Source organism: Camelus dromedarius, chromosome 16, assembly GCF_036321535.1.
Source record: "Camelus dromedarius isolate mCamDro1 chromosome 16, mCamDro1.pat, whole genome shotgun sequence".
Classification (NCBI taxonomy): domain Eukaryota; kingdom Metazoa; phylum Chordata; class Mammalia; order Artiodactyla; family Camelidae; genus Camelus; species Camelus dromedarius.
The window spans coordinates 56,931,169-56,951,488 of record NC_087451.1 but is presented as its reverse complement, the minus strand read 5'-3'; the positions used below and the strand labels follow the sequence as shown (position 1 = coordinate 56,951,488).

The window sequence follows — 20,320 nt, the reverse complement described above, 5'->3', positions numbered from 1 at the left end:
AGGGGACACGGAGAGTTTGTTGAGTGTTTGGGGCTGCTTGTCACCTGCCGTTCTGTTCTGCCCACTCCGTCAGGCCTGGGGCTCAAAGGAGGTTTGCGGGCAGAGGGATGGGACAGCCCATCAGGTTGGGAAAGTTTCTGAGAATCAGCCCCTGGGTCCCCATTACCTGTGGCTTGTCCCTGAGAGGGCCCGATAGACTTTCTGGAAAGCCACACCTGTTACAGAGAACTCCCTGCTGCAGCCTAGGGCAAGTTCAGGGTCAAGATCAGAGGGAGAAGGGCTGGGCAGGGGGCTCTCTGAATGAGTGGTCCAGGGTACTGAAGGGTGAGAGAGGTGGCAGTGGCACAGCCAGCCCAGGAAACCAGACTGGCTCTGTCCCGCTTGGGGGTGTGCGTGGGGTAGGGTGGCCACTCTGCATGTGAGCGTGGGGGGGGCGTCCTGTTTGCTTTGGTGACTTGGCAGCTGCCAGGCTATTGGGGAATCTCTCTCAGCTGCTGGCGGGGGCTGTCTGGGCCTGTCTGGGAAATGGAAACCATTGGCAGTCTGAGACACGATCACATTCCGCCCAGCGGGCCTGCCGGGACCCTGGGACCGAGGGCCGGGCTGGGGGTGGTGGGCAGGGCAGGGCGAGGCTAGGCTGTGAGGCAGGCACCTGGCCCATCCTGAGGGGCCCCGTCAGGGGACTGGGGTGGGGCCTCTGGGGGAGGCTGTAGGGGAGGGGACTGGCTCAGGGAGGGGAGGAGTCTCAAGAAGACCCTCTATTTGGGCCGTGTCCTTTAGATTTCCAGCTGGCTGAGACCTGAAGGCATCAGCCCCTCCCACTAGGCCTCTTGGGAAGGAAGGTGGAAGGGGTCTGCCCCTCATAGTTCTTCCTGTTCCCTTTACATGGTGCCCCCTCCCAGCCTGCCACTTCCCCAGCCTGCAGCTAAGCTCCCCTATGCCCACTCTAGCCCAGGACTCCCCACCTGTTAGAGGGAGATGGGGAAAGATTAGGCAAGGTCTCTGGGTCGCCAGGGGGCTGAGGGATGGGGACAGCATCAGAACACTGGCCAGATGGAACCACAACCCCTGCAGTGCTTCCCTAGAGTCTAGGCTCTGCGGAAGGAGGGTCAGTGGCTCAGAGGCCCCCAGGGGAGGTGTATGGGTGCTGTGGCAAGGTACGATGAAGGATGGAACCCTGCTAGCCCCGTTCTGAGTTAGATGGTGCAGTGAGACTCTACCCCTCTCCAAGCCACAGTTTCCTTATCTGTAAGTGAGGCGGTAATCTGAGCTACTGTGACCAAGTTACAGTGTAGCAAGCCTGGTGGGTTTGGGTCTGGTTTCCCAGGCAAGATGAGCTCTTGGTCCTCGCTGTCTCCCCTGCATCCAGCCCAGAGCCAGGACTACGTGCAACAATTTCAGGCTGAGGGCTGCCTGGTTCCCCAACCCATCTGCCCATCAGACACAGGGTCCAGGTGGGTGTGGCTGAGGTAGCAGCTCCCTGGGAGGGCCTGGGGACGGTGACGTCCTGCTACTCGTCTTCTCCGTATTAGGTCATGGGAAAGCGTAGCTGGAGGGCCCGCCTGAATCACAGGTGACGGCCTTGAGATCAGAGACAGGCACACACACACGCAGACGCCCAGCACCGGGGTTCAGAGAAATGAGGCAAAGCCCCGAAGGTGGGAGGGGAGGGGGCCCACAGCCACCTGGGAGCTGGCAGGCGGCCAGCGGTGATGAAAGGCCAGGGGAATGGAAACAGAGCAGCCAGCCTGTTGTAATCCCTACGCCCACTTGTTGGGGCTATAAAGGAAGCAGGCGAGCCCCGGCAGCAACACACACCTTGGGCCTCTCTCCTCTTGAGCCTGCTCTCTCTGTGTCTGCCTGCCACCCGCTGCCGCCACCATGACCACCACCATCCGCCAGTTCTCCTCCAGCTCCATCAAGGGCTCCTCTGGCCTGGGGGGCGGCTCGTCCCGCACCTCCTGCCGGCTGGCTGGCAGCCTGGGCGCCGGCTCCTGCAGACTGGGGTCTGCCGGTGGCCTGGGCAGCGCCCTCGGGGGCAGCAGCTATTCTAGCTGCTACAGCTTTGGCTCTGGTGGTGGCTTGGGTGGTGGCTATGGCAGTGGCTTTGGAGGTGTCGAGGGGCTGCTGGTGGGAGGTGAGAAGGCCACCATGCAGAACCTCAACGACCGCCTGGCCTCCTACCTGGACAAGGTGCGTGCCCTGGAGGAGGCCAACGCTGACCTGGAGGTGAAGATCCGCGACTGGTACCAGAGGCAAGCCCCGGGGCCTGCTCGAGATTACAGCCCCTACTACCAGACCATTGAGGACCTGAAGAACAAGGTAGGGGCTGTGGTGGGAGGGGCCTGGGGCGGGGCACAGCTCTTCCTCCCTGATCTCCTGCCCTTGACCAGGGCCTGGAGTCCAGCCTGGGGGCTGCCACAGTGTCTCAGGGGGCCCAGGACAGTTTGGCTCCAACTTGGCCTCTGGGAACCCACCTTGGGGCCACTGTGTGGCCAATGGTCTCCTTTTTGGGGCAGCAACCTGGGCTAGGGACAAGCAGACTTTGTGAGGCTCCTTTGAGCCTCAGTTTCCCCATCACATCACAGAGCCTCTTGCTACCTTGTGTGGCTGCAGGACAAGATGAGAGGAAGCATGGGGAGGGATGGGCTTAAGGGGCTGCCAGATACCCTGGCACCTCTCTCCTTGAAGCAGGAGGGAGATTTAGGGCTAGAGTGGGGTGAGGGCTCTGAGTGAGCTCCTGCTGGCACCTGCTGGGAGGAGGCGGCAGGAGAGAGGGCGGGGCCTCAGGAGGAGGCCACTTGTGTGCCTTATTTGGGGATTTTTCTGGCTTCCCTATTCCTCCTGCTGCCCCCTCAAACTGGGACTCAGCAGCAAACCTGGGATGGGGGTGGGGCTGCCTGCTGGAGCCCGGGGTCAGGGCTTACAAAGGTCATGACGTCCGATTTGGAACTACTCTTTGGTGAGGGCTCCTTTTGCCTTCTCTTTTGGGGGAGCCTCTCAGAGACACTATGTCTCCAACTGTAAAAAGAGGGGTTTTCCTATATCCCTCCTCTTTGTGAGATTCTTTCCGGGATTTGAGGACAGCCTCTGCCCGTGGGCATTTTCCCTTTTTTTTCTGGCTCTCTGGCATTCCCAGGCTGCCACTCCCAGCAGCTGCCTGCTTTGGTCTAAGGCAGAGCCTGGAAAGAGGGGGTCAGTGTTAGGGGCAGCAGGTCCTGGGGAGGTGGGCAAGTTTCAGCCATCAGATTCCTGCGAGCCTGCCTCTGTCACCAACTGCAGTGCTGTCAAGGGCAGAGGTTGGGTGGGAAGGGAGCCTTCCTGAAGAAGGCAGCCACATCCTGGCCCCAAGGCAGGAAGACCTGTCTCAGAACCCTGATCTGGGCTGAGTTCACCCCATCCAGAACCCTGATGACTCTCCCATCTCTGCAGATTCTCACAGCCACTGTGGACAATGCCAACATCCTGCTGCAGATTGACAATGCCCGTCTGGCTGCTGATGACTTCCGCACCAAGTGAGCCTGGGCCAGGGGGCTGGGGAAGCACTGGGGCACCCCCCTTTACCCCAGGACTCCTCAGGTGTTGGTGGAAAGGTCAGGAGCTGGGGGTGGGGGAGTCCATCTCCCAGTCCAGGATGAAGCAAATGTAGCCAAATCCAAAGGTCACTGGGTTTAGTCAGGTGATGGGAGAGAAGGAAGGGGAGGCAGGAGGCAGAGAGGAGAGAAGTAAGGAAACCGGGTCGGGGTGGGGCCTGGTCCTGAGTGGCCCCAGGGCCCCATGGTTAGGACTTGCCTCTACTTCGCCCCCTTGTCATTCCTCAGAAGCCCTGGCAAAGTCAGGGTGCTGGCCAGGACCTGGACCCGTCAGTTCAAGCAGCTTGATGGAAGTCTCTGGTTCCCCTTGCAGGTTCGAGACAGAGCAGGCCCTGCGCATGAGCGTGGAGGCCGACATCAACGGCCTGCGCAGGGTGCTGGACGAGCTGACCCTGGCCAGAGCTGACCTGGAGATGCAGATCGAGAACCTCAAGGAGGAGCTGGCCTACCTGAGGAAGAACCACGAGGAGGTGAGGCGGCTGGGGCTTAGGTCAAAGAGGCTGTGGAGTGGGTGGCAGGACCCTGGGGCTGTGCCAAGGCTGAGACTGTGGGAAGAGCGCAGGTATCCAGGCTGGTCACCTACTGGGCTGCCCTGTCAGCAGAGCCCTGATGTCCATGCAGGGCAGCCTCCTCCATACACCACCTTGCTTCCCTGAGTCTGGGGAGCCTCTCAGGGGCCCACTGAGGCCTCTTCTGCCCATCCTGGCTTCCCTCACCAAGACAGGGGATAAGTGAGGAGGTCGCTTTCTTGTCCCAGCTCAAACCCTTGAATCTGGACCCTATGCTGAAGTTTGGAAATTGGAAGGGATGTTTTGGGGGCTTAGGCCTAAGATTTAGATTTCATCTTTGGAGAGCCCTCAGCCTAACTGGGGAGACACAGAATCTGTCTTCAGGGAATTCCTAGTCTGATGGTGGAGGCAAAGCCCTCCCAGAGCAGGTGACAAAAGTCATTGGGAGGGTCAGAGGGTAGAAGACATGCAGAACAAAGGCGTCTGTGTGAGGGGTCCGGAGAACTTGTGTGGGAAAGGTTGGGAGTGAGAGATCAGGGGAGATGCCCACACCCACCATCCCCTCCTCCACAGGAGATGAACGCCTTGCGAGGCCAGGTGGGTGGCGAGATCAATGTGGAGATGGACGCTGCCCCCGGTGTGGACCTAAGCCGCATCCTGAACGAGATGCGCGACCAGTACGAGAAGATCGCAGAGAAGAACCGCAAAGACGCCGAGGACTGGTTCTTCAGCAAGGTGGGGGCTGCCACAGGCCAGAGGCTCTCTTGGGGCTTGGTGCATGGCCTGGGTCCCCGAGGTGATCCCAGAGACTGGCATCGTGGGTGTCTTATTCTCAGTGAGCCGCGTGGACCCCAGGGATCAGGGTTTCCCATTGCATCCCCAGGCCTGGAGCTTGGCTGAAGCTGGGATGTGGGGGGCGGGGGTGGGTGTGTAGAGAACCCCCCTCAGGAATAAAGCCAGAGGGTCCAGCTCTCCCTCAAGAAGTCAAGGACCAGCACTGGGGGCCTGGCTTACTGTCTTGTGTGGTCCTCAAGTTTCCTATTCTTGTGCCTTCCCCTTGCAGGGATTAAAGATGAAACTTAACATCATTTCAAAGGTTTCTGGGTTTGGGTTTGTGGGAAGCTTATGAGAAAGCACTACTCCCAGTGTCAGGTTTGGGAGGAGGCCTGAGAGGCCCAGGGGAGGTCAGGAAAGTGGCCATGGTGAAGCGGGCTGTGGGGACTGGGAGAGCCCAGGTGACTGTCTGGGCACAGAGTGGCCCTGGGTTGAGCATACAGAGGCCATGGGGGTCATCTGACTTGGAGTAGGGAAGCCAGGCTCACGCTGCCCTGTCCTGTGTCCTGTCTGCAGACGGAGGAGCTGAACCGCGAAGTGGCCACCAACAGCGAGCTGGTGCAGAGCGGCAAGACCGAGATCTCCGAGCTCCGGCGCACACTGCAGGCCCTAGAGATTGAGCTGCAGTCCCAGCTCAGCATGGTAGGAGTGCTGCCAAGCCTGGGGGGTGCCCAGGGCCCTGGAGGGAGGGGAAGACCACCCTCACTGGCCCCTGCTCCTCCCTCCGTCCTGCAGAAATCATCCCTGGAGGGTAGCCTGGCAGAGACAGAGAACCGCTACTGCGTGCAGCTGTCCCAGATCCAGGGGCTGATCAGCAGCGTGGAGGAGCAGCTGGCCCAGCTGCGCTGCGAGATGGAGCAGCAGAACCAGGAATACAGGATCCTGTTGGACGTGAAGACCCGGCTGGAGCAGGAGATCGCCACCTACCGCCGCCTACTGGAGGGCGAGGACGCCCAGTGAGTGGCGGCCCGGGGACAGGGCTGGGGGAACTGGGGCAGGGGTGAGGCTCAGACTCACATCTAATCTCTCTCTCTTTTTTTCCCCCAGCCTGCAGTTCAAGTCCAGAGAACGTAAGGATCTTGGTAGCAGAGAATGGGGTAGCACGGGGCGGGCAACCCATCTGCACGTTGCTGGGGGAGGGGCCCAGGAGCTCCAGAAAATGATGGCTGATGCTTAGCAGTGGTGGAAGAAGGGTCCCGTTAGGGCTCTGAGTCCTAATCAGAGGAGGGAGACACTGTCTGGTCTGATTGGGTGGGGCAGGGAAATGGCCCTGACCTTGGAGATCCTAGTCTGTGGCAGGACACGTGGTCCTAGCTCTGGAGACTCATCTAATGGGCAAGTAGGGACCCGGGTCTCATGATCTTTGCTCTTGAGACCCTACAAGTGAGCAAAGGCAGTCTCTTGCTTGGGGTCTCTTGTCTGATGGCAGAAAGGTGCTTCGTCCTTGCCCTCCAGATCCCAGTCCCATGGGGAAGATAAGATCCCAGCCCCGGGGCATCTAGTCTGATGGGGGTGATGCAGACAAAGTTCTTGCCTTGGAGACCCCAGTCTGAAGGAAGCATAGTCCATGCCCTGGAGACTGCAGAGAAATGGAAATAGGCCCATTTCAGGTAGCATCCAGTCTGCACAGACTTCCTCTTGCAGAAGGACATGTGGGTGAGAATCAAACCATCTATTTGGGAGGCAAGACTCACCCAGGGACACCTGGGAGGGACAGGATGGAAGGCAGGGAGTGGCAAGTTTAGGGGGGACACGTGTGTGGATGTGATGTTGAGGGGCCAGCAGAGGCATGGACATACAACGGCTGTCGGGGAGACAGCTGGCTCCGCTCAGGGAGCTGGGGGTGGAACCAGGGTCTTTTGGCCCCCACCCACCCCCGAATGTCTGTCTCTTGCAGCCGTGACCACCCGCCAGGTGCGCACCATTGTGGAAGAGGTCCAGGACGGCAGGGTCATCTCCTCCCGTGAGCAGGTCCACCAGACCACCCACTGAGGACCCTGGCCAGCCTGGCCGACCCCTGCCGGGGGTGGGGCCCCCATCAGCCCTGCAGCCTCCAGTACCCCCGGCCTCAGCTTCCGGCTTCAGTCCCTTTCCCATCCCCCTCCCTGATCAATAAAGCTTGTTGACTCAGTCATGGAATGCCTCCTGGTTATGGCCATTGGGGTGGGCCCTAGTGAGGAATGGGGGAATGGAGGGGACATTTGGGGGCAGGGGGAGGAGTCCGTGGACACCTATGGTTGTTGACTTGGAGGTCAGGGGTCATCTTAGACCAGGGTGAAGACTAGGTCTGGGTTGAGCTTCGGAGGTGGGTGTTGCTTTGTATCTCCCAAGGGCCAGTGAAACCAGGGAGGGTGGTCCAGGCAATGTCAGACCCAGGGTGAGCATGGCGTGCCAGGAGGAGGTCTTAGGTGGCCTCTTCTTGCCCTATAATTAGGTCCATGACTTTGGGCTATTCCTTCCCCTCGCTGAGCCTCATTTTCTTATCCATAAATGGATGAGAAGATCTCAGGTGTGGGAGCCAGAGTCCCAAGGGATGAAGCATCTGATCAGTTGCCCCTCGCAGTCCTATGGACCTGGAACTCCTCCAAGAAGGGCGGGGTTGGAAGGGGTTGGGGCAGGACAGGAATCAGGATTCTCCTTGGGGTAGGGGCACGAGGGAAGGAAAGCTGGGGAGGCAGGCTGGGTGATGAGGGCCCAGGTTCCTGTGTGAGTCTCAGAAAAGCCCCAGAAGAGGGTCTGTGGGTCTGGGACTCCCACTGCCTCAACCCTAGAAATATGAGCTGATACCTGTGCTTCCGAAGAAGGTGTGGGAGAGAGGGTGGGGCGTGTCCCAGAGATGTTTCCTTAGATGGTCCGCTCAGGATGGGCCCAGGGAGCAGCACCACCCTCCCTGGCAGTTTGTCTCTCTTGGTTTCAGCAGCTTGGAGGTCGGGGAGGGTGGGAAACTACCTCCTGGGGAAGTGGGGAGGGGCAGTTCCGCTCTAATCTTTCCTGAACCCTCCAGCCCAGCCCCCCTCCCCCTGGGGGCAGGCGCTGAGCCAGCAGGGGAGCCAGCCCAGACGCCAGCCCAGACAGACTCCAGGAAGTCTTCCTTTGAGTAAATCTGGTAACAGTTGGGCCGGGTGGGCCTGATTTCCTGGTTTTCTTCAAGAAGTGGGGGTGGGTGGAAGGGGTGAATGAGAGGAAGGATGCCCCCACCTTTTTTAAAAGACATACTTAACTATTACTCAAATTTTAGTAAGATCCTCTACACAAATTTATTGGCTACTGAAAAGTGAAATAGCACATCAAAAATCTTTATTACAATTCAATTTTTTGAAAAACAGAATTTAGTTAATACACTGTGCTCTAATAACGCTTTGGCCAAACTTGAGTTTACAGTCCTTCCACACAAGGGAATTTGTTTCAAATTCTTGAGATTGGGTTTCATGTTACTGACTTCAGGCTTCTAAAACAGGCAATACTATTAGTGCTTCTTTGTGTTAAATCAAAGTAAGACTAAAGTAAATTCAAGTTATTCAAATGCAAACAACATAGATTTTTTTACAGGTTGTCTGTATCAAGGCAGAAAAGAGATGCAAGAAAAAAGACATCACACACACAAAGACATCACAGAACTTATAATATAGGTTATCAAAATATTGGTACAGTCTGTCCTGGCTTTTTGACAGGTCCAGACTCTCTGCTGCAGAATCACACCAGGGCCCTCCAAACACCTGCTCTGTCTGGGTGCCTGGAGCCTGGGTTGTGGGTGCCGGGGCAGGGAGCAGGCAGGAGCAGTGGGGGCTTGGGACCAGCAGAGGACAGGGAGGTGCAGGTGGGGCTGCGGCATGAGCACTATCTAGGAAGTGGACTGCGGGGTGTGAGGACTTCAGGCAGGTCACAGGCCCTCTCGGGATCTCAGCAGCTGTAGTAAAGGAGGGGCGGGATGAGCCCCAGCTAATAGCCTTTCTAGCCCGGAGAGGACAGTGAGTTCCTTTCCTTGGCAGGGACTATGGGCTGGAGTCCAGGGGCCTGTGCCTGCAGGTGCAATGGCAGGACTCAAAGCAGGCTGGGAGTGTGGGCTCCACTCCATCAGAGACTGGCATCTCTCAGCTGACTGGACAATCATCAGCTTAGGGGTGGAGGGCGGGACGGAGGCATTGAACCCACCAGACATCAGGCTACAACAAGAAGAACCAGCCCTGGGCTGAGAATGGCTCCTCTGAGGGGTGATCTCATTTATCTGAACAACAGTCCTAGGAAGCAGGGAGGGTCTGGGAAGAGGCGCCCCATTGTGTGGATGTGGACACTGAGGCTCCAGGGAGCAGTGACTCAGCGCTTGTCTGGAGCCTGGCATTTAAGGGGTGGAGCCAGGCACCACTTGAGGGGAGGTGGCTGTGCTGGGAAGAGGAGCCGAAAGCTCCACCCCCTGCCCAGCCCCAGGCGCTTAGGCAGGGCCTTCGCTTCCCTCAGACTCTCCAGACTCTGGGGTCCACTCTTACTGATGGGGTGAGCGAGGACGGATCCGAATGTGGGATTGGCCCGAGACAGCCCGGACTTCTCCCCTCGGCAGGGGGAGAAGCCCCTGCACACAGAGTGAGGCGGAGCAGCCAGGTGTGCCGGGAACTACGTCACTAGACGCAGTGGCTGCGGCATAGGGGTTGGGGGTCTGCAGGGGATAGTTCTGGGCCCAGAGAGGGACAGCCCTGCCCTTGCCAGGAGCTCTCAGCCCAGGCTTGGGTGGATGGGGTCCACAGGGCGGAGTGACTTGGGGCGGGAAACTGCGATCCCCTTGGGGATGGTACGGGGGAATTTTGGTGGCTTTGTTCAGGCACTCCAATCTGACCCAGGCTGCTGGGGATGTGAGGCTGTGGCTGGTTGGGGGACTCCGTGGTGGGGCTCTCTGGAGGGATTCACCATTCATCCACACCCACCCACTCACTGCACGAAATGTTTCAGTGAACCGGTCTGTAACTTCCCTCGGCGCCGCCTCACCCACTCTCACATGATGGGCACACACACCTGACTCCCAGGCTCAGGCCCAGGCTGGTGGTAGCCAGTCTCTGTGACTCTTCCTCCACCACGCCCACACCCTGGAAGGGTGACCTGGCAGCCCTTTCTTCAGGGAAATGACATGGCACTACCACTGTGTCGCTCTGTGCCTGGGTCTGCAGTGGGCTTGGGGAAAGGGAGAGACCTGAGGGACCCCAAGGGACCCCAGTCTAGGGGTGGTGATCCCGGCACCGTGGTGGGACTGGCAGTAAGCCCTCAGCCCTTATACAGTGTATTCTTCTGTGCTGCCCAGGCTGTGGGGGGCTGTGAGGAACAGAGGGACCAGAGCCAGGACAGTTCTGCCTCCAGGCACAGAACCCAGGCTATAACCCAGCTTGATCCAGCCACACAGGCTCCCCCAAGGGCCCCTTGGTTGTGCAGACCATCGTGAGGGGCTGTGAGAGCCTCTGCCTTGGAAGTAGGCATCAAACATGGTGGTGGGGGGACCACCAAAGGCGGGTCTGGCGCTCACCCATTCCCCCAGATCCTGGGAACAGTCTCGGGGTCAGAGCCTGCCTTGCCTGCTCCCTGCAGGCCCCCTGGCACCCCATTGTGGCCTGAACACTTGGTATTGCCTCTAGCTCCTCCAGACAGTCTGTCCTGAGGGCCTTTCTGTCTTGCTTTTCGTATGTGAGTGTCCACACAGTGTGTGGCACACAGTAGGTACTTTGTAAATACCTATGGATAAATGCAGTGATAGCTGCCAGTCTGTGCCAGATGCTTTATTTATTTCACCTCTGACATGCCTGTGATGTAGTGCTGCTACTCCCATTTCCCAGAGAAGGAAACTGAGGCTCAGAGGGGCAGAACGACTTGCTTGACTCCAGCTGGCTCTGTCCCGGCTTGTCCTGGCTCCTCTCCTTCTTCATTCCTCCTGAAGCCTGTGGCTGTGGCTGCCTGCAGGGGCTGGGAGCTTTGCACAGCCTCCTTTCTCCACTCAGCCTCCCTGTGGTCTCCTTCTCCCACCCTCCCTCCCCCAGCCACCTCTTGTTCCCCAGCCTGGCTGGTCCCCAGAATCCCCTGGGAGCTTGTAAAACGTCCCCACAGTCAGGCTTGTCCTGGGAGATGCTGATGCGGTGCAGGGTCAGAGCAGGGCCCGGGAATCTGTATAGGGATTCTGGTGATCAGTCAGGTTTGAAAATCACTGCGAGTGGAGGCATGGCATCGGTCAATAATATTTTCAGCCCATTCAGGTATGAGATGACCTCATACCTGGGATGCAGCTGGGCCTAGGAGAGAGGAGAGAGGCCTGGGTAGAGGAAGGAGCCCACTGCCTGGAGGAGTGGGTGGGAGTCTGTGTTCTGTGCTGACCAGGCCTGGTGATTCTGGCTCATGGCAACCTCGGGGCAGGTGCGCCTTGCTGGCACGGAGGAAATTTTGGAGGCGCATAGAGAGAGTAGTTCAGGATGGTGTACTGGGCTTGGGCTGGGCAAGCAGACAGACAGAGGTTCAAGCCCCAGCTCCCCATTGACTGGGGCCTTGGGAAGCTCACGTATCCTTCATCTCTCTCATCTGTGAACTGGTGGCAGGAATAAGGCCCCTCATAGAACCGTGTGGCCTGTGTAGTGTACTCCATACAATACCAGAGTGTGACAGTGGACCATCTCCTCGACGGAATGAATAAAGCTGCCAAGTCCAGCCTGGCATCTGTGGACACTCAAGAGAAAAGTGTTGGGATCTGAGCTCTGGATATAATGTGGATGCTCGGGGGCCTGTGGCAGGGTCAGCGGTCACACATGGCACCAGCACCAGGAGGGTGACCCCCTCTCAGCACAGTATAGGTGGGTGCCCATGATTAGGTGGATGGAGCAAAGCACTAGGGGGTGGGCTGCTCAAAGGGTGGGAATGTCAGGGAGCAGAGGAGAGGGCAGGGGTGTGAGAGGAGGGTACCAGAGCATAGAGGTGGACGAGATGGGCAGCTGGGCTGGAAATTAAGGATGGGGAGGCGGTGGGGCAGGGCTGGCCACTGAGGAGGGGTTAGCAGGGTCTTTTATGTATGTTCCTTTGTGGCTGGTGATGTGTCCTCCCCTTTTACAGATGAGAAAACTGAGGCCCAGAGGCTCACAGGCTAAAGGATTGCCTATGCCATGTAGCTTGTAAGGGGCAGAGAAGGGATCCAAGCTGCTTCCTGCTGGTTTCATGGTCTATAAGACTTCTGGAGATCCTAGGGGTTCAAAAGCTGCCTCTGAAACTGGGATTGAATCTAATAGAGGAAAGAGAGTCATAGAATGTCTAGAACTAGAAAGGACTCCAAGATCACCCAGTCCAGCCTTATCACTTTCCTGAAGGCAGAGGCCCAGAGGAGGCAGGTGAGGGGCCTCAGGTCACACAGTGAGCAAAGCAGAGCGGGGCCATGAATGCAGCTCTCCTGGCCACAGCCAGCCATGCATGATCCCTGCAGCTGCACCCCGAGACAGCCTCTGGACAGCATCGCCAAGGCCCTTTCATCCGAGGCTGTCACCGTGGGAGTCCTTCCATGGGCTGACTCACTGCCTGGGGACCCAGTCACCACAAAGCCACCTGTCCCAGGGCCCTGCTGGTCCCTCAGGCTCCAGTAATGGGAGCCAAATTCGTTTCTCCTAGCCTGAGTCACCACCCACTTGAGCTGGTGTTTTCTCTCTCAGCTTCACATCCCCCAAAGCTGGGTGGGAACTCGGAGCAGCACATAGTGAATTGAGTTGACCTTGGGCCGAATAGTCCGGAGTGGGGAGTTGGATGGGAACTGGAGTGATGAAATCTGGAGCAGGGGCTGGAGTCAGCCACTGGGAGGGCCCCACCTTCCTCACTTGCGTAGATGGGTTCCTGAGGTTTGAGGCAGCCTCCTCATCCTTCCAGCCTCCCTGAGCACCTTTCTTTTCTCTCTGCCAGTTGCTTACTTGCTTGCTCACTCACCTCTCTCCTTGATACCATGACCACCTGCAGCCACCAGTTCACCTCCTCCGGCTCCATGAAGGGCTCCCGTGGCATTGGTGGTGGCTGCAGCCGCATGTCCTCTGTCCTGGCCGGAGGCTCCTGCCAGGCCCCCAGTGCCTATGGGGGCCTGTCTGTCACACCTCCTGCTACTCTTCCAGGGGAACCTGTGGGCTGGGGGTGGCTCTGGCGGTGGCTTCAGCAGCAGCAGTAGCAGTAGCGGCTTTGCTGGGGCCCTGGGTGATGGCTTTGGTGGAGGATATGGTGTTGGCTTGGGTGGTAACTTTGGTGGTGGTGATGGGCTCCTGGTGGGCAGTGAGAAGGTGACCATGCAGAACCTCCACAACCGCCTGGCCTCCTGCCTGGACAAGGTGAGCGCCCTGGAGGAGGCCAATGCTGACCTGGAGGTGAAGATCCGAGACTGGTACCAGGATCAGGGGCCCAACCCACCTGTGAATACAGCCCCTACTTCAAGACTATTGAGGACTCGAGGGACAAGGTGGGTGGGCCAGGTGGGTGGCTCTGGTGGTGGAGTGTTGATAGAGGCTGTGGCTGCAGTGGCCCTTAGCAAACTGCTTGCTGGCATCTCCAGTTTACAGGGAGCCTGAGGTCCGCCTTTGGGGAGTGGCCCTGGGCCACTCAGAATTGATGGCAGAAGGTCCCTTTTCAGCATCAAGGCATCTGAGCGGGCCTGGTACCCTGAATCTCTTATTCCCTGCAAGCATTCTTTGCACTCAGCTTCTCTCAGCCTTGGGCCCAGGATGGGGTGGTGGAGACGTGGGGTGCATCCACTACACATGCCGAGCTGGGTGGAGAAGGCATCCCAGGCTGTTTGGGGGAGTGGAAGTTCTGACCTACCAGCCAGATGACCCCCAAGATTGGGGAGGTTCCTATCTCCCGTCTTTGCTATTCACCCTGAGCAGCAGGGCCTTGGCTAACCAGGCCTCCTTCCTTCAGCCCCTCTGCAGATCGTTGTGGCCACTGTCGTGCCCGACAGGCAGCCAGTGACTTCAGGGCCAAGTGAGCAGCCCTGTGGTGAGGGGAAGGCAGAGAGCAGAGGGCAGGGGCTGAGCAGTGGGGTTGTCCATCCAGGAGGGCTGTCTTGAGTCTCAGATGCCTCACGCTGGACCCTGAAGCCCTGACCTTTGTCTTACCAGGTTGAGCACGAGTTGGCCCTGGGCCAGTGCATGAAGCCGACATCAACGGCCTGCGCAGGGTGCTGGACGAGCTGACTCTGGCCAGAGCCGACCTGGAGATGCAGACTAAGGGCCTGAAGGAGGAGCTGGCCTACCTGGGGAAGAGCCACGAGGAGGTAGGGTTGCTGGCAGTGGGAGGCTGGTCCAGGAGGGTTGCAGGCACACGTGGGGCCCGGCTGACCACCCATCCCTTCCTAGGAGATGCTTGCCGCATGGAGCCAGACCCGGGGGGTGTCAGCGTGGAGGTGGACACCGCCCCCGGCCTGGACCCAAGCGCATCCTGAATGAGATGTGCGACCAGTACAAGAAGATGGCGGAGAAGAACCGCAGAGAGGCTGAGGCCTGCTTCCTGTGCAAGGTGGGACTCGGGGCCTCAGCCCTCCTGCGGGACTTCCCAGTCAGGGTGCCTCCGGAGCACCTCACACCTTCTGTTCTTTCCTATCTCAGCGGAGGGGCTGAACAAAGAAGTGGCCTCTAACAGTGAGTTGCAGCGGAGAGCCTGAATGAAGTGAACGAGCTCCGGAAGGCTCTCCAGGGCCTGGAGAGCGGACTGCAGTCCCAGCTCTGCATGATGTGAAGGACAGCCCAAGCCCAGCCCCCAAGTCACCAGGAATGGAATACTGCCCCACTACAGTTCCACCTCTCTTTTCCCAGGAGTGAGTTGGAGGGATCATTGTACCCATTAAATGGATGGAGAAATTAAGGTTCAGAACAAATGGTGGGATAACTTTTCTCCACATTGTCTTGCCCATCAGTAGCCCAGCTCAGGTCCAAATCCATTCACCTCTCAGGAAATGTGCGCAGAGACCTGGACGGGGGGACAGCAGTGACCACCTTGGTTGACTCTTCTCTCTCTGCCGTTCATAGAAAGCATCCCTGGAGAACAGCCTGGAGGAGACCAAAACCGCTACTATCTGCAGCTGGCCCAGATCCAGGAGCTGATCAGGAGCAGCTGGCCCAGCTGGGCTGCAAGATGGAGCAGCAGAACCAGGAATACAAGATCCTGCTGGATGTGAAGACCCTGCTGGAGCAGGAGATGGCCACCTACTGCCGCCTGCTGGAGGGCGAGGACGCCCCCTGAGTGCCCCGTGCTCCCCTGCCCCACAGACCCATCAGCGACCCCCCTGCCGCTCCCAGCACATCTCACTGCTCTGCCTTTTCTCCAACATAGCCTCTCCTCCCAGCCTACATCCTTACCGGGAAGGTAAAGCTCCTGAGGGTCTCTAGAACCCCCAGCCCTCCCCCCTCACACTGGGTGGGGCCTGCTAAGCTCCCAGATCCCTTCTCCCTGCCTCCCATCTCTCCCACAGTCTTCTCCTCCTCCTTGCCATCCTCCTCTGGCCGCCAGACCCGGCCCATCCTGAAGGAGCAGGACTTGCCCAGCTTCTGCCGGGTCCAGAGCTCCAAGCCCTGAGCAGCTTCTCCCAGAGCCTCCTGCCCTCCCCGACTGCTGGCCTCACCTCCCGAAGGCCTGCATCAGGCCCCTGCTCTCCCACCGTGGCTCCCAGCCGTCTTCCCTCCCTCTCCGCTGGAGGCAGGCTAATAAAGCTGACTGGTTGATGCAACAAACCTGTGTGGTCTCCGTTCCTGAACTGATGGGAGGGGAGTTGAAGGTGCCTCCTGGGAAACTTCGGGGACCTCACAGCCTGGGGGATGCAGGGAAGAGCAAAGCTCGGAAGAGCTTGGAAGGGTCTTCCCAGAAGACCTCCATGCTGTCGTGGGACTGGGAGTCGGGACGCAGGATGGGAGGGAGCTCACTAGTGTTGACAGTCGCTGTGAGAGGCGTTTTACAGCCATTCTTTCCTCCGACTCTCCTGGCAACACTGTGAGGTGGGTGTGGTCAGGTCCATTTTGTTGCCTCAAGTGGCACCAACAGTAAGTGGCACCATCATGCCAGTAAGTTCACACCCAGGTCTGTCTGGCTACAAAGTCCGTGCCTTTCTTTTATACGGCTCTATCTTTTTAGCTGTTTTAACCCGAAGACTCCAAAGCTTAAGCTCTTGACTCTACTGCTTGGGTCCTCACCTTTGCATGGGATGATTTTTGTGTCGGATGGTGGAAGGGAGAGCCTTCTGCCTTGGGGATGGTGTCCATGTTTAGAAGGGCATCTGTCTCCTTCCAACCTGCTTCCTCTCATCACTCCTATCAACTCCCTCCACTTCCTCACTCCCCTCAGCCAGTGAATTGAGTGCCAACGAGTCCCCTAGAAACATCTGTCACCCACACTCTCCTCTTCATCCCCATAACCACCGCCACCATCAGACCCGCTTCCTCTCTCCCTTGAACTGGGCACACTAATCGGGGTCCTTTGCTGTCCATCTCTCCACCCCTATTTCTACCTAGTGACCTAACGATAATGTGGTCCAGATCACGATGAGGATATTCAACCACCTGTGATGCTCCCTCTCCCCTGGGATGCTGGCCCTCCTGTCTTCACCCTCTGTGGTGTCTCCCCCCACCTTCCTCCCACCCCATGAGCCCACCCTACCTGGCTATTGAGGTACACCACACTTCTCACTTGTTGTGGACGCCTTCCACATTTAACATTTTTAATTAAAAAAGCCAAAGTTATATATGTATAACATAATTAGGCTTTTTATGAAAAAGAGCCATCTGCAGGCGATGTCCTCAGGTGTCACATGCCTCCATTGCCACCTCCCATTTTAAAATCTCAGCTCTTGCTTTTGCCTCCTTGTTTCTAAATAACAAGTTATATTACCATTCCTTGATATTTTTTCAGTTTTGTTTTTTAATCACTCGACTTCCTGCCTTGAAGGAAGGGGATTTAACTCCCTCATACAGTGCTGACCCTCTGCTTTTTCCTCCCCTCTCTATATATTCAGATTTTTCATTAGATAAATGTTTAATGTTTACATAACTCTGACTATGTACATATTATTCACAGTCAAATCAGGTTTTATACTATATCAAGTTTCTTCACTGTATATGTTTTTCAATTTTCTTAAGTTTTCTTTGTACCTGCCACTAATTCATTGTCAGAAGTACATGTCTCCTATTCATGTGTTCAACACTGCCTAGTCCATCAGTTTCATCTTCTTGAAGCTGTCCCTCCAGGAGCCCTCTGTCCTCCTGCTTCAGCCTGCTCTGGGTGCTCTGGGCCAGCGGTCACCCCGGCATCTCCCTTCACCATGATCTTGGGCATCTTTCTGTGTTGTTTCCTAGATCGTACGTCTTCCTTTTTCCCCCCTCCCCTTGCTTCATTTGACTGAAGCACATCCTCTAGAAGTTTCCTGAAAAAAGATTCATAGGGGTTACATTTTGGGAAAACTTTCATTTCTGAAAATATTGTTAGCATCTTACTGACAGTTTGGCTGGGTATAGAATTCTAGGTTGGGAATAATTTTTCCTCAGTGTCTTGGAAGTATTGTTTCTTTACTGTTTCCTGGCTTCCAGTATTGCAGTTGAAAAGCCTAATGACATTTTTTTTTTTTTAAAAAAGAGTCTACTTTATTGAATCCAGTTTTTTTTAAACTTCTTTTTGGGAGCGGGGAGGTAATTATGTTTGTTTATTTTAATGGAGGTACTGGGGATTGAACCCAGGACCTCATGCATGCTAAGCATGCGCTCTACCACTGAGCTATACCCTCCCCTTCAATGCTATTTTGATTCTAGAACCTTCATACTATCCCATTCCTATCCCTTCCCCTAGAAGATTTTAGAGTCTTCCCTTTCTTTCCAGTGGCTGAAATATCACCTGGTCTGCCTCGATGTGGCTGTGTCTTCATCTGTTGGAATAGGCACTTAGCAAAGTCTTTCAATGTAGGAACTCATGCTATTCACTGGTAGCATTTTGGTGAGTTTCTTTCATACATGTATATATACACACACATATATAAATGTAACTACAATCACAATGAAAGCCTGGATCATTTTGCATTCAGTTTTTAATATAAGAGAAGCACTTTCCTGTGTTATTAAAAGTGTTATACAATTTTAATGCTGTTTCCATTGTTTATTTGGGTTGCCATTTAAAATAATGCAGTGATGAACATCTTTCTGAGTAAATATTTCGCAGTATTTCTTTAGGCTAGATTCCCAGAAGTATAATTACTAGGTGAGAAGATAATGAATGTACCAAGGCTCTCTATTGGTACTGCCAAATTGATTCAAAGAAAAATTATACCAATTTACATATTTCCTGGCAGGGAATGGGAGTGCCTTTTCTTTTTTTTCCAAATATATGTACTGGGGATTGAACCCAGGACCTCGTGTGTGCTAAGCACGTGCTATACCGCCAAGCTATACCCACCTGCCCTGAGTGCCTATTGTTTTGACATAGGCACATGCTCACCAACTTTGGGTATTATCTTTTAAAAATCTCTTTTGTGAATTGGTTTACGAGTCACTTTTAAAGGTGAGGTTATGGAAAGACTGTTACACAGAGAGAGAGAGAGTCCTGGTCTGGGTTATTAAAAACTCCTGAGCTAGAGTACATGCTCATGAGTTGTTCTGTAATGAGATGTCACAACAGAGTGTGCAGAACACCTTCTACCTGGGTGTGTGGAGTGATTTTAACAATGCTATCTGTGCCTGTGTCTTTGGAATGAATACCACCCCATCAGTGGAAACTTAGGAAGCTCGGTGAGAAAGGTCTCCATCTGACACATGGGGAAACTGAGATCCCAACTAATGAAGGGGGAAAAAAACTTTCTTAGGATCTCCCAGCTAGTTAGTAAAACTCCCTGAGAGCAGGACCTACATTTCTCCTGTTCATTGCTGTATTCGGTGTAAACAAAACACGAGCCCCTTTAATTTTTTATTTTTATTTTATTGAGGTATAGTTGATTTTCAACATTAGTTTCAGGTATACAACATAGTGATTATTTCTTATAGATTATACTCCATTTAAAGTTATTATAAAATATTGGCTATATTCTCTGTGCTGTGCAATATATCCTTATAGCCTATTTATTATATTTTTATTTTTTAATTTATTTTTAGAATAGTATTATTTTACTTTATTTTTTTCCCCCATTTTCATATTGAAGTGTAGTTGACTTACAATGTTGTATTAGTTTCTGGTATACAGTATAGTGATTCAGTTATACATATAAATATATTCTTTAAAAAATTAATTTATTTGTATTTCAAATTTTTTTTAGTTGAAATATAGTCAGTTTACAATGTTGTGTCACTTTCTGGTGCACAGCATAATGTTTCAGGCATACATATACATACACATATTCCTTTTCATATTCTTTTTCATTATAGGTTACTACAAGATATTGAATATATTTCCCTGTGCTATACAGTAGGAGATTATTGTTTATCTACTTTGTATGCAGCCTATTTATTTTATACATAAACTTTGTATCTTCTAGTTCCCTACCCCTGTCTTGCCCCTCCCCTCACCCCTTTCCCCTCTGGTAACTACCAGTTTGTTCTCTGCATCTGTGAATCTATTTCTGTTTTGTTATATTTATCATAAGCTCCTGTTCAAGAAGGACAATACTGAAGCAGAAATGTGAGTTTCCTCTTCACTAAAGGAAGCAGCTTTTCCACTTGAAAATGCCTGGATTTCTCAAGCTAGGATTCAAGTCCCAAACCAGACTGCGTTTTGCTCTTGGCTGGCCTTTCCCTCTTGCCAAGATCCTGGCCCCTGAGATGAGGAGGTGAAGTGTTTTTGAATGTTCCTCATAACTTGCCTATGTTGAACACACCCTCAGATTCTTTATGCTTGAGTTTGTGTCAAAGTTTGTGAAATATTGTTTTAAATAATTGCATAAAGTCCTAAAACAATGGCCAGACTGAGAATTAATAACACCCCATAAAGCGTATCTGCTGATGTCAGTGGATTAGTGGTAAGCTTGTAAGGTTTTGCTTTCTTTGGGCCCATTGTTTCTGAGAGCTATTAAAAGTGCAGTGTTACTCCTGGTATCTGAGATAAGCCAGTTCTTCTGTTTGCTTTCCCAACTGCTACTGCCTGTTGTTGTTTTTAAAAAAATATTAAAAAAATCAAAATTATTTTTAATTGAAATACAGGCAGTTTACAATGTTCTGTCAGTTTCTGGTGTACAGCATAATGTTTCAGTCATACATGTACATACACATATTCCTTTTCATATTCTTTTTCATTATATGTTACTACAAGATACTGAATAGAGTTCCCTGTGCCGTACAGGAAGGCCTTGTTGCTTATCTATTTTATATATAGTAGTTACTATTTACAAATCTCCAACTCCCAATTTATCCCTTCCCACCCTTTCCCCGCTCCAATAACCAC

General features: G+C 54.5%; 1 protein-coding gene, 1 long non-coding RNA gene, 1 other non-coding gene and 1 pseudogene across 3 annotated transcripts; 3 read left to right on the top strand and 1 right to left on the bottom strand.

The window, feature by feature from the left end:
* Nucleotides 1–1,799: 1,799 nt before the first annotated feature.
* On the top strand, nt 1,800–7,064 carry LOC105094059 (keratin, type I cytoskeletal 17). The gene is made up of 8 exons (XM_010986010.3): nt 1,800–2,322; nt 3,433–3,515; nt 3,907–4,063; nt 4,676–4,837; nt 5,453–5,578; nt 5,672–5,892; nt 5,984–6,006; nt 6,834–7,064. The coding sequence occupies exons 1-8, from the start codon at nt 1,882–1,884 to the stop codon at nt 6,926–6,928; spliced, it is 1,308 nt and encodes a 435-aa protein (XP_010984312.2). The 5' UTR covers nt 1,800–1,881; the 3' UTR covers nt 6,929–7,064.
* A 3,876-nt stretch (nt 7,065–10,940) lies between these two features.
* LOC135323129 (keratin, type I cytoskeletal 16-like) lies at nt 10,941–15,098 on the top strand (annotated as a pseudogene).
* A 57-nt stretch (nt 15,099–15,155) lies between these two features.
* LOC135323276 (uncharacterized) lies at nt 15,156–15,645 on the top strand. The gene is made up of 2 exons (XR_010384681.1): nt 15,156–15,280; nt 15,387–15,645. It is a non-coding gene; the product is annotated as an uncharacterized LOC135323276 (long non-coding RNA).
* A 1,967-nt stretch (nt 15,646–17,612) lies between these two features.
* TRNAA-AGC (transfer RNA alanine (anticodon AGC)) lies at nt 17,613–17,685 on the bottom strand. Its single transcript has one exon. It is a non-coding gene; the product is annotated as a tRNA-Ala (tRNA).
* Nucleotides 17,686–20,320: the final 2,635 nt, after the last annotated feature.

Coding starts and splice junctions, on each gene's coding strand:
- LOC105094059 (XM_010986010.3), top strand. CDS start 1,882: ATGACCACCACCATCCGCCAGTTCTCCTCCAGCTCCATCAAGGGCTCC. Junction 5,579..5,671: donor TGCAGTCCCAGCTCAGCATG/GTAGGAGTGCTG, acceptor TCCGTCCTGCAG/AAATCATCCCTGGAGGGTAG. Junction 5,893..5,983: donor CTGGAGGGCGAGGACGCCCA/GTGAGTGGCGGC, acceptor TTTTTCCCCCAG/CCTGCAGTTCAAGTCCAGAG.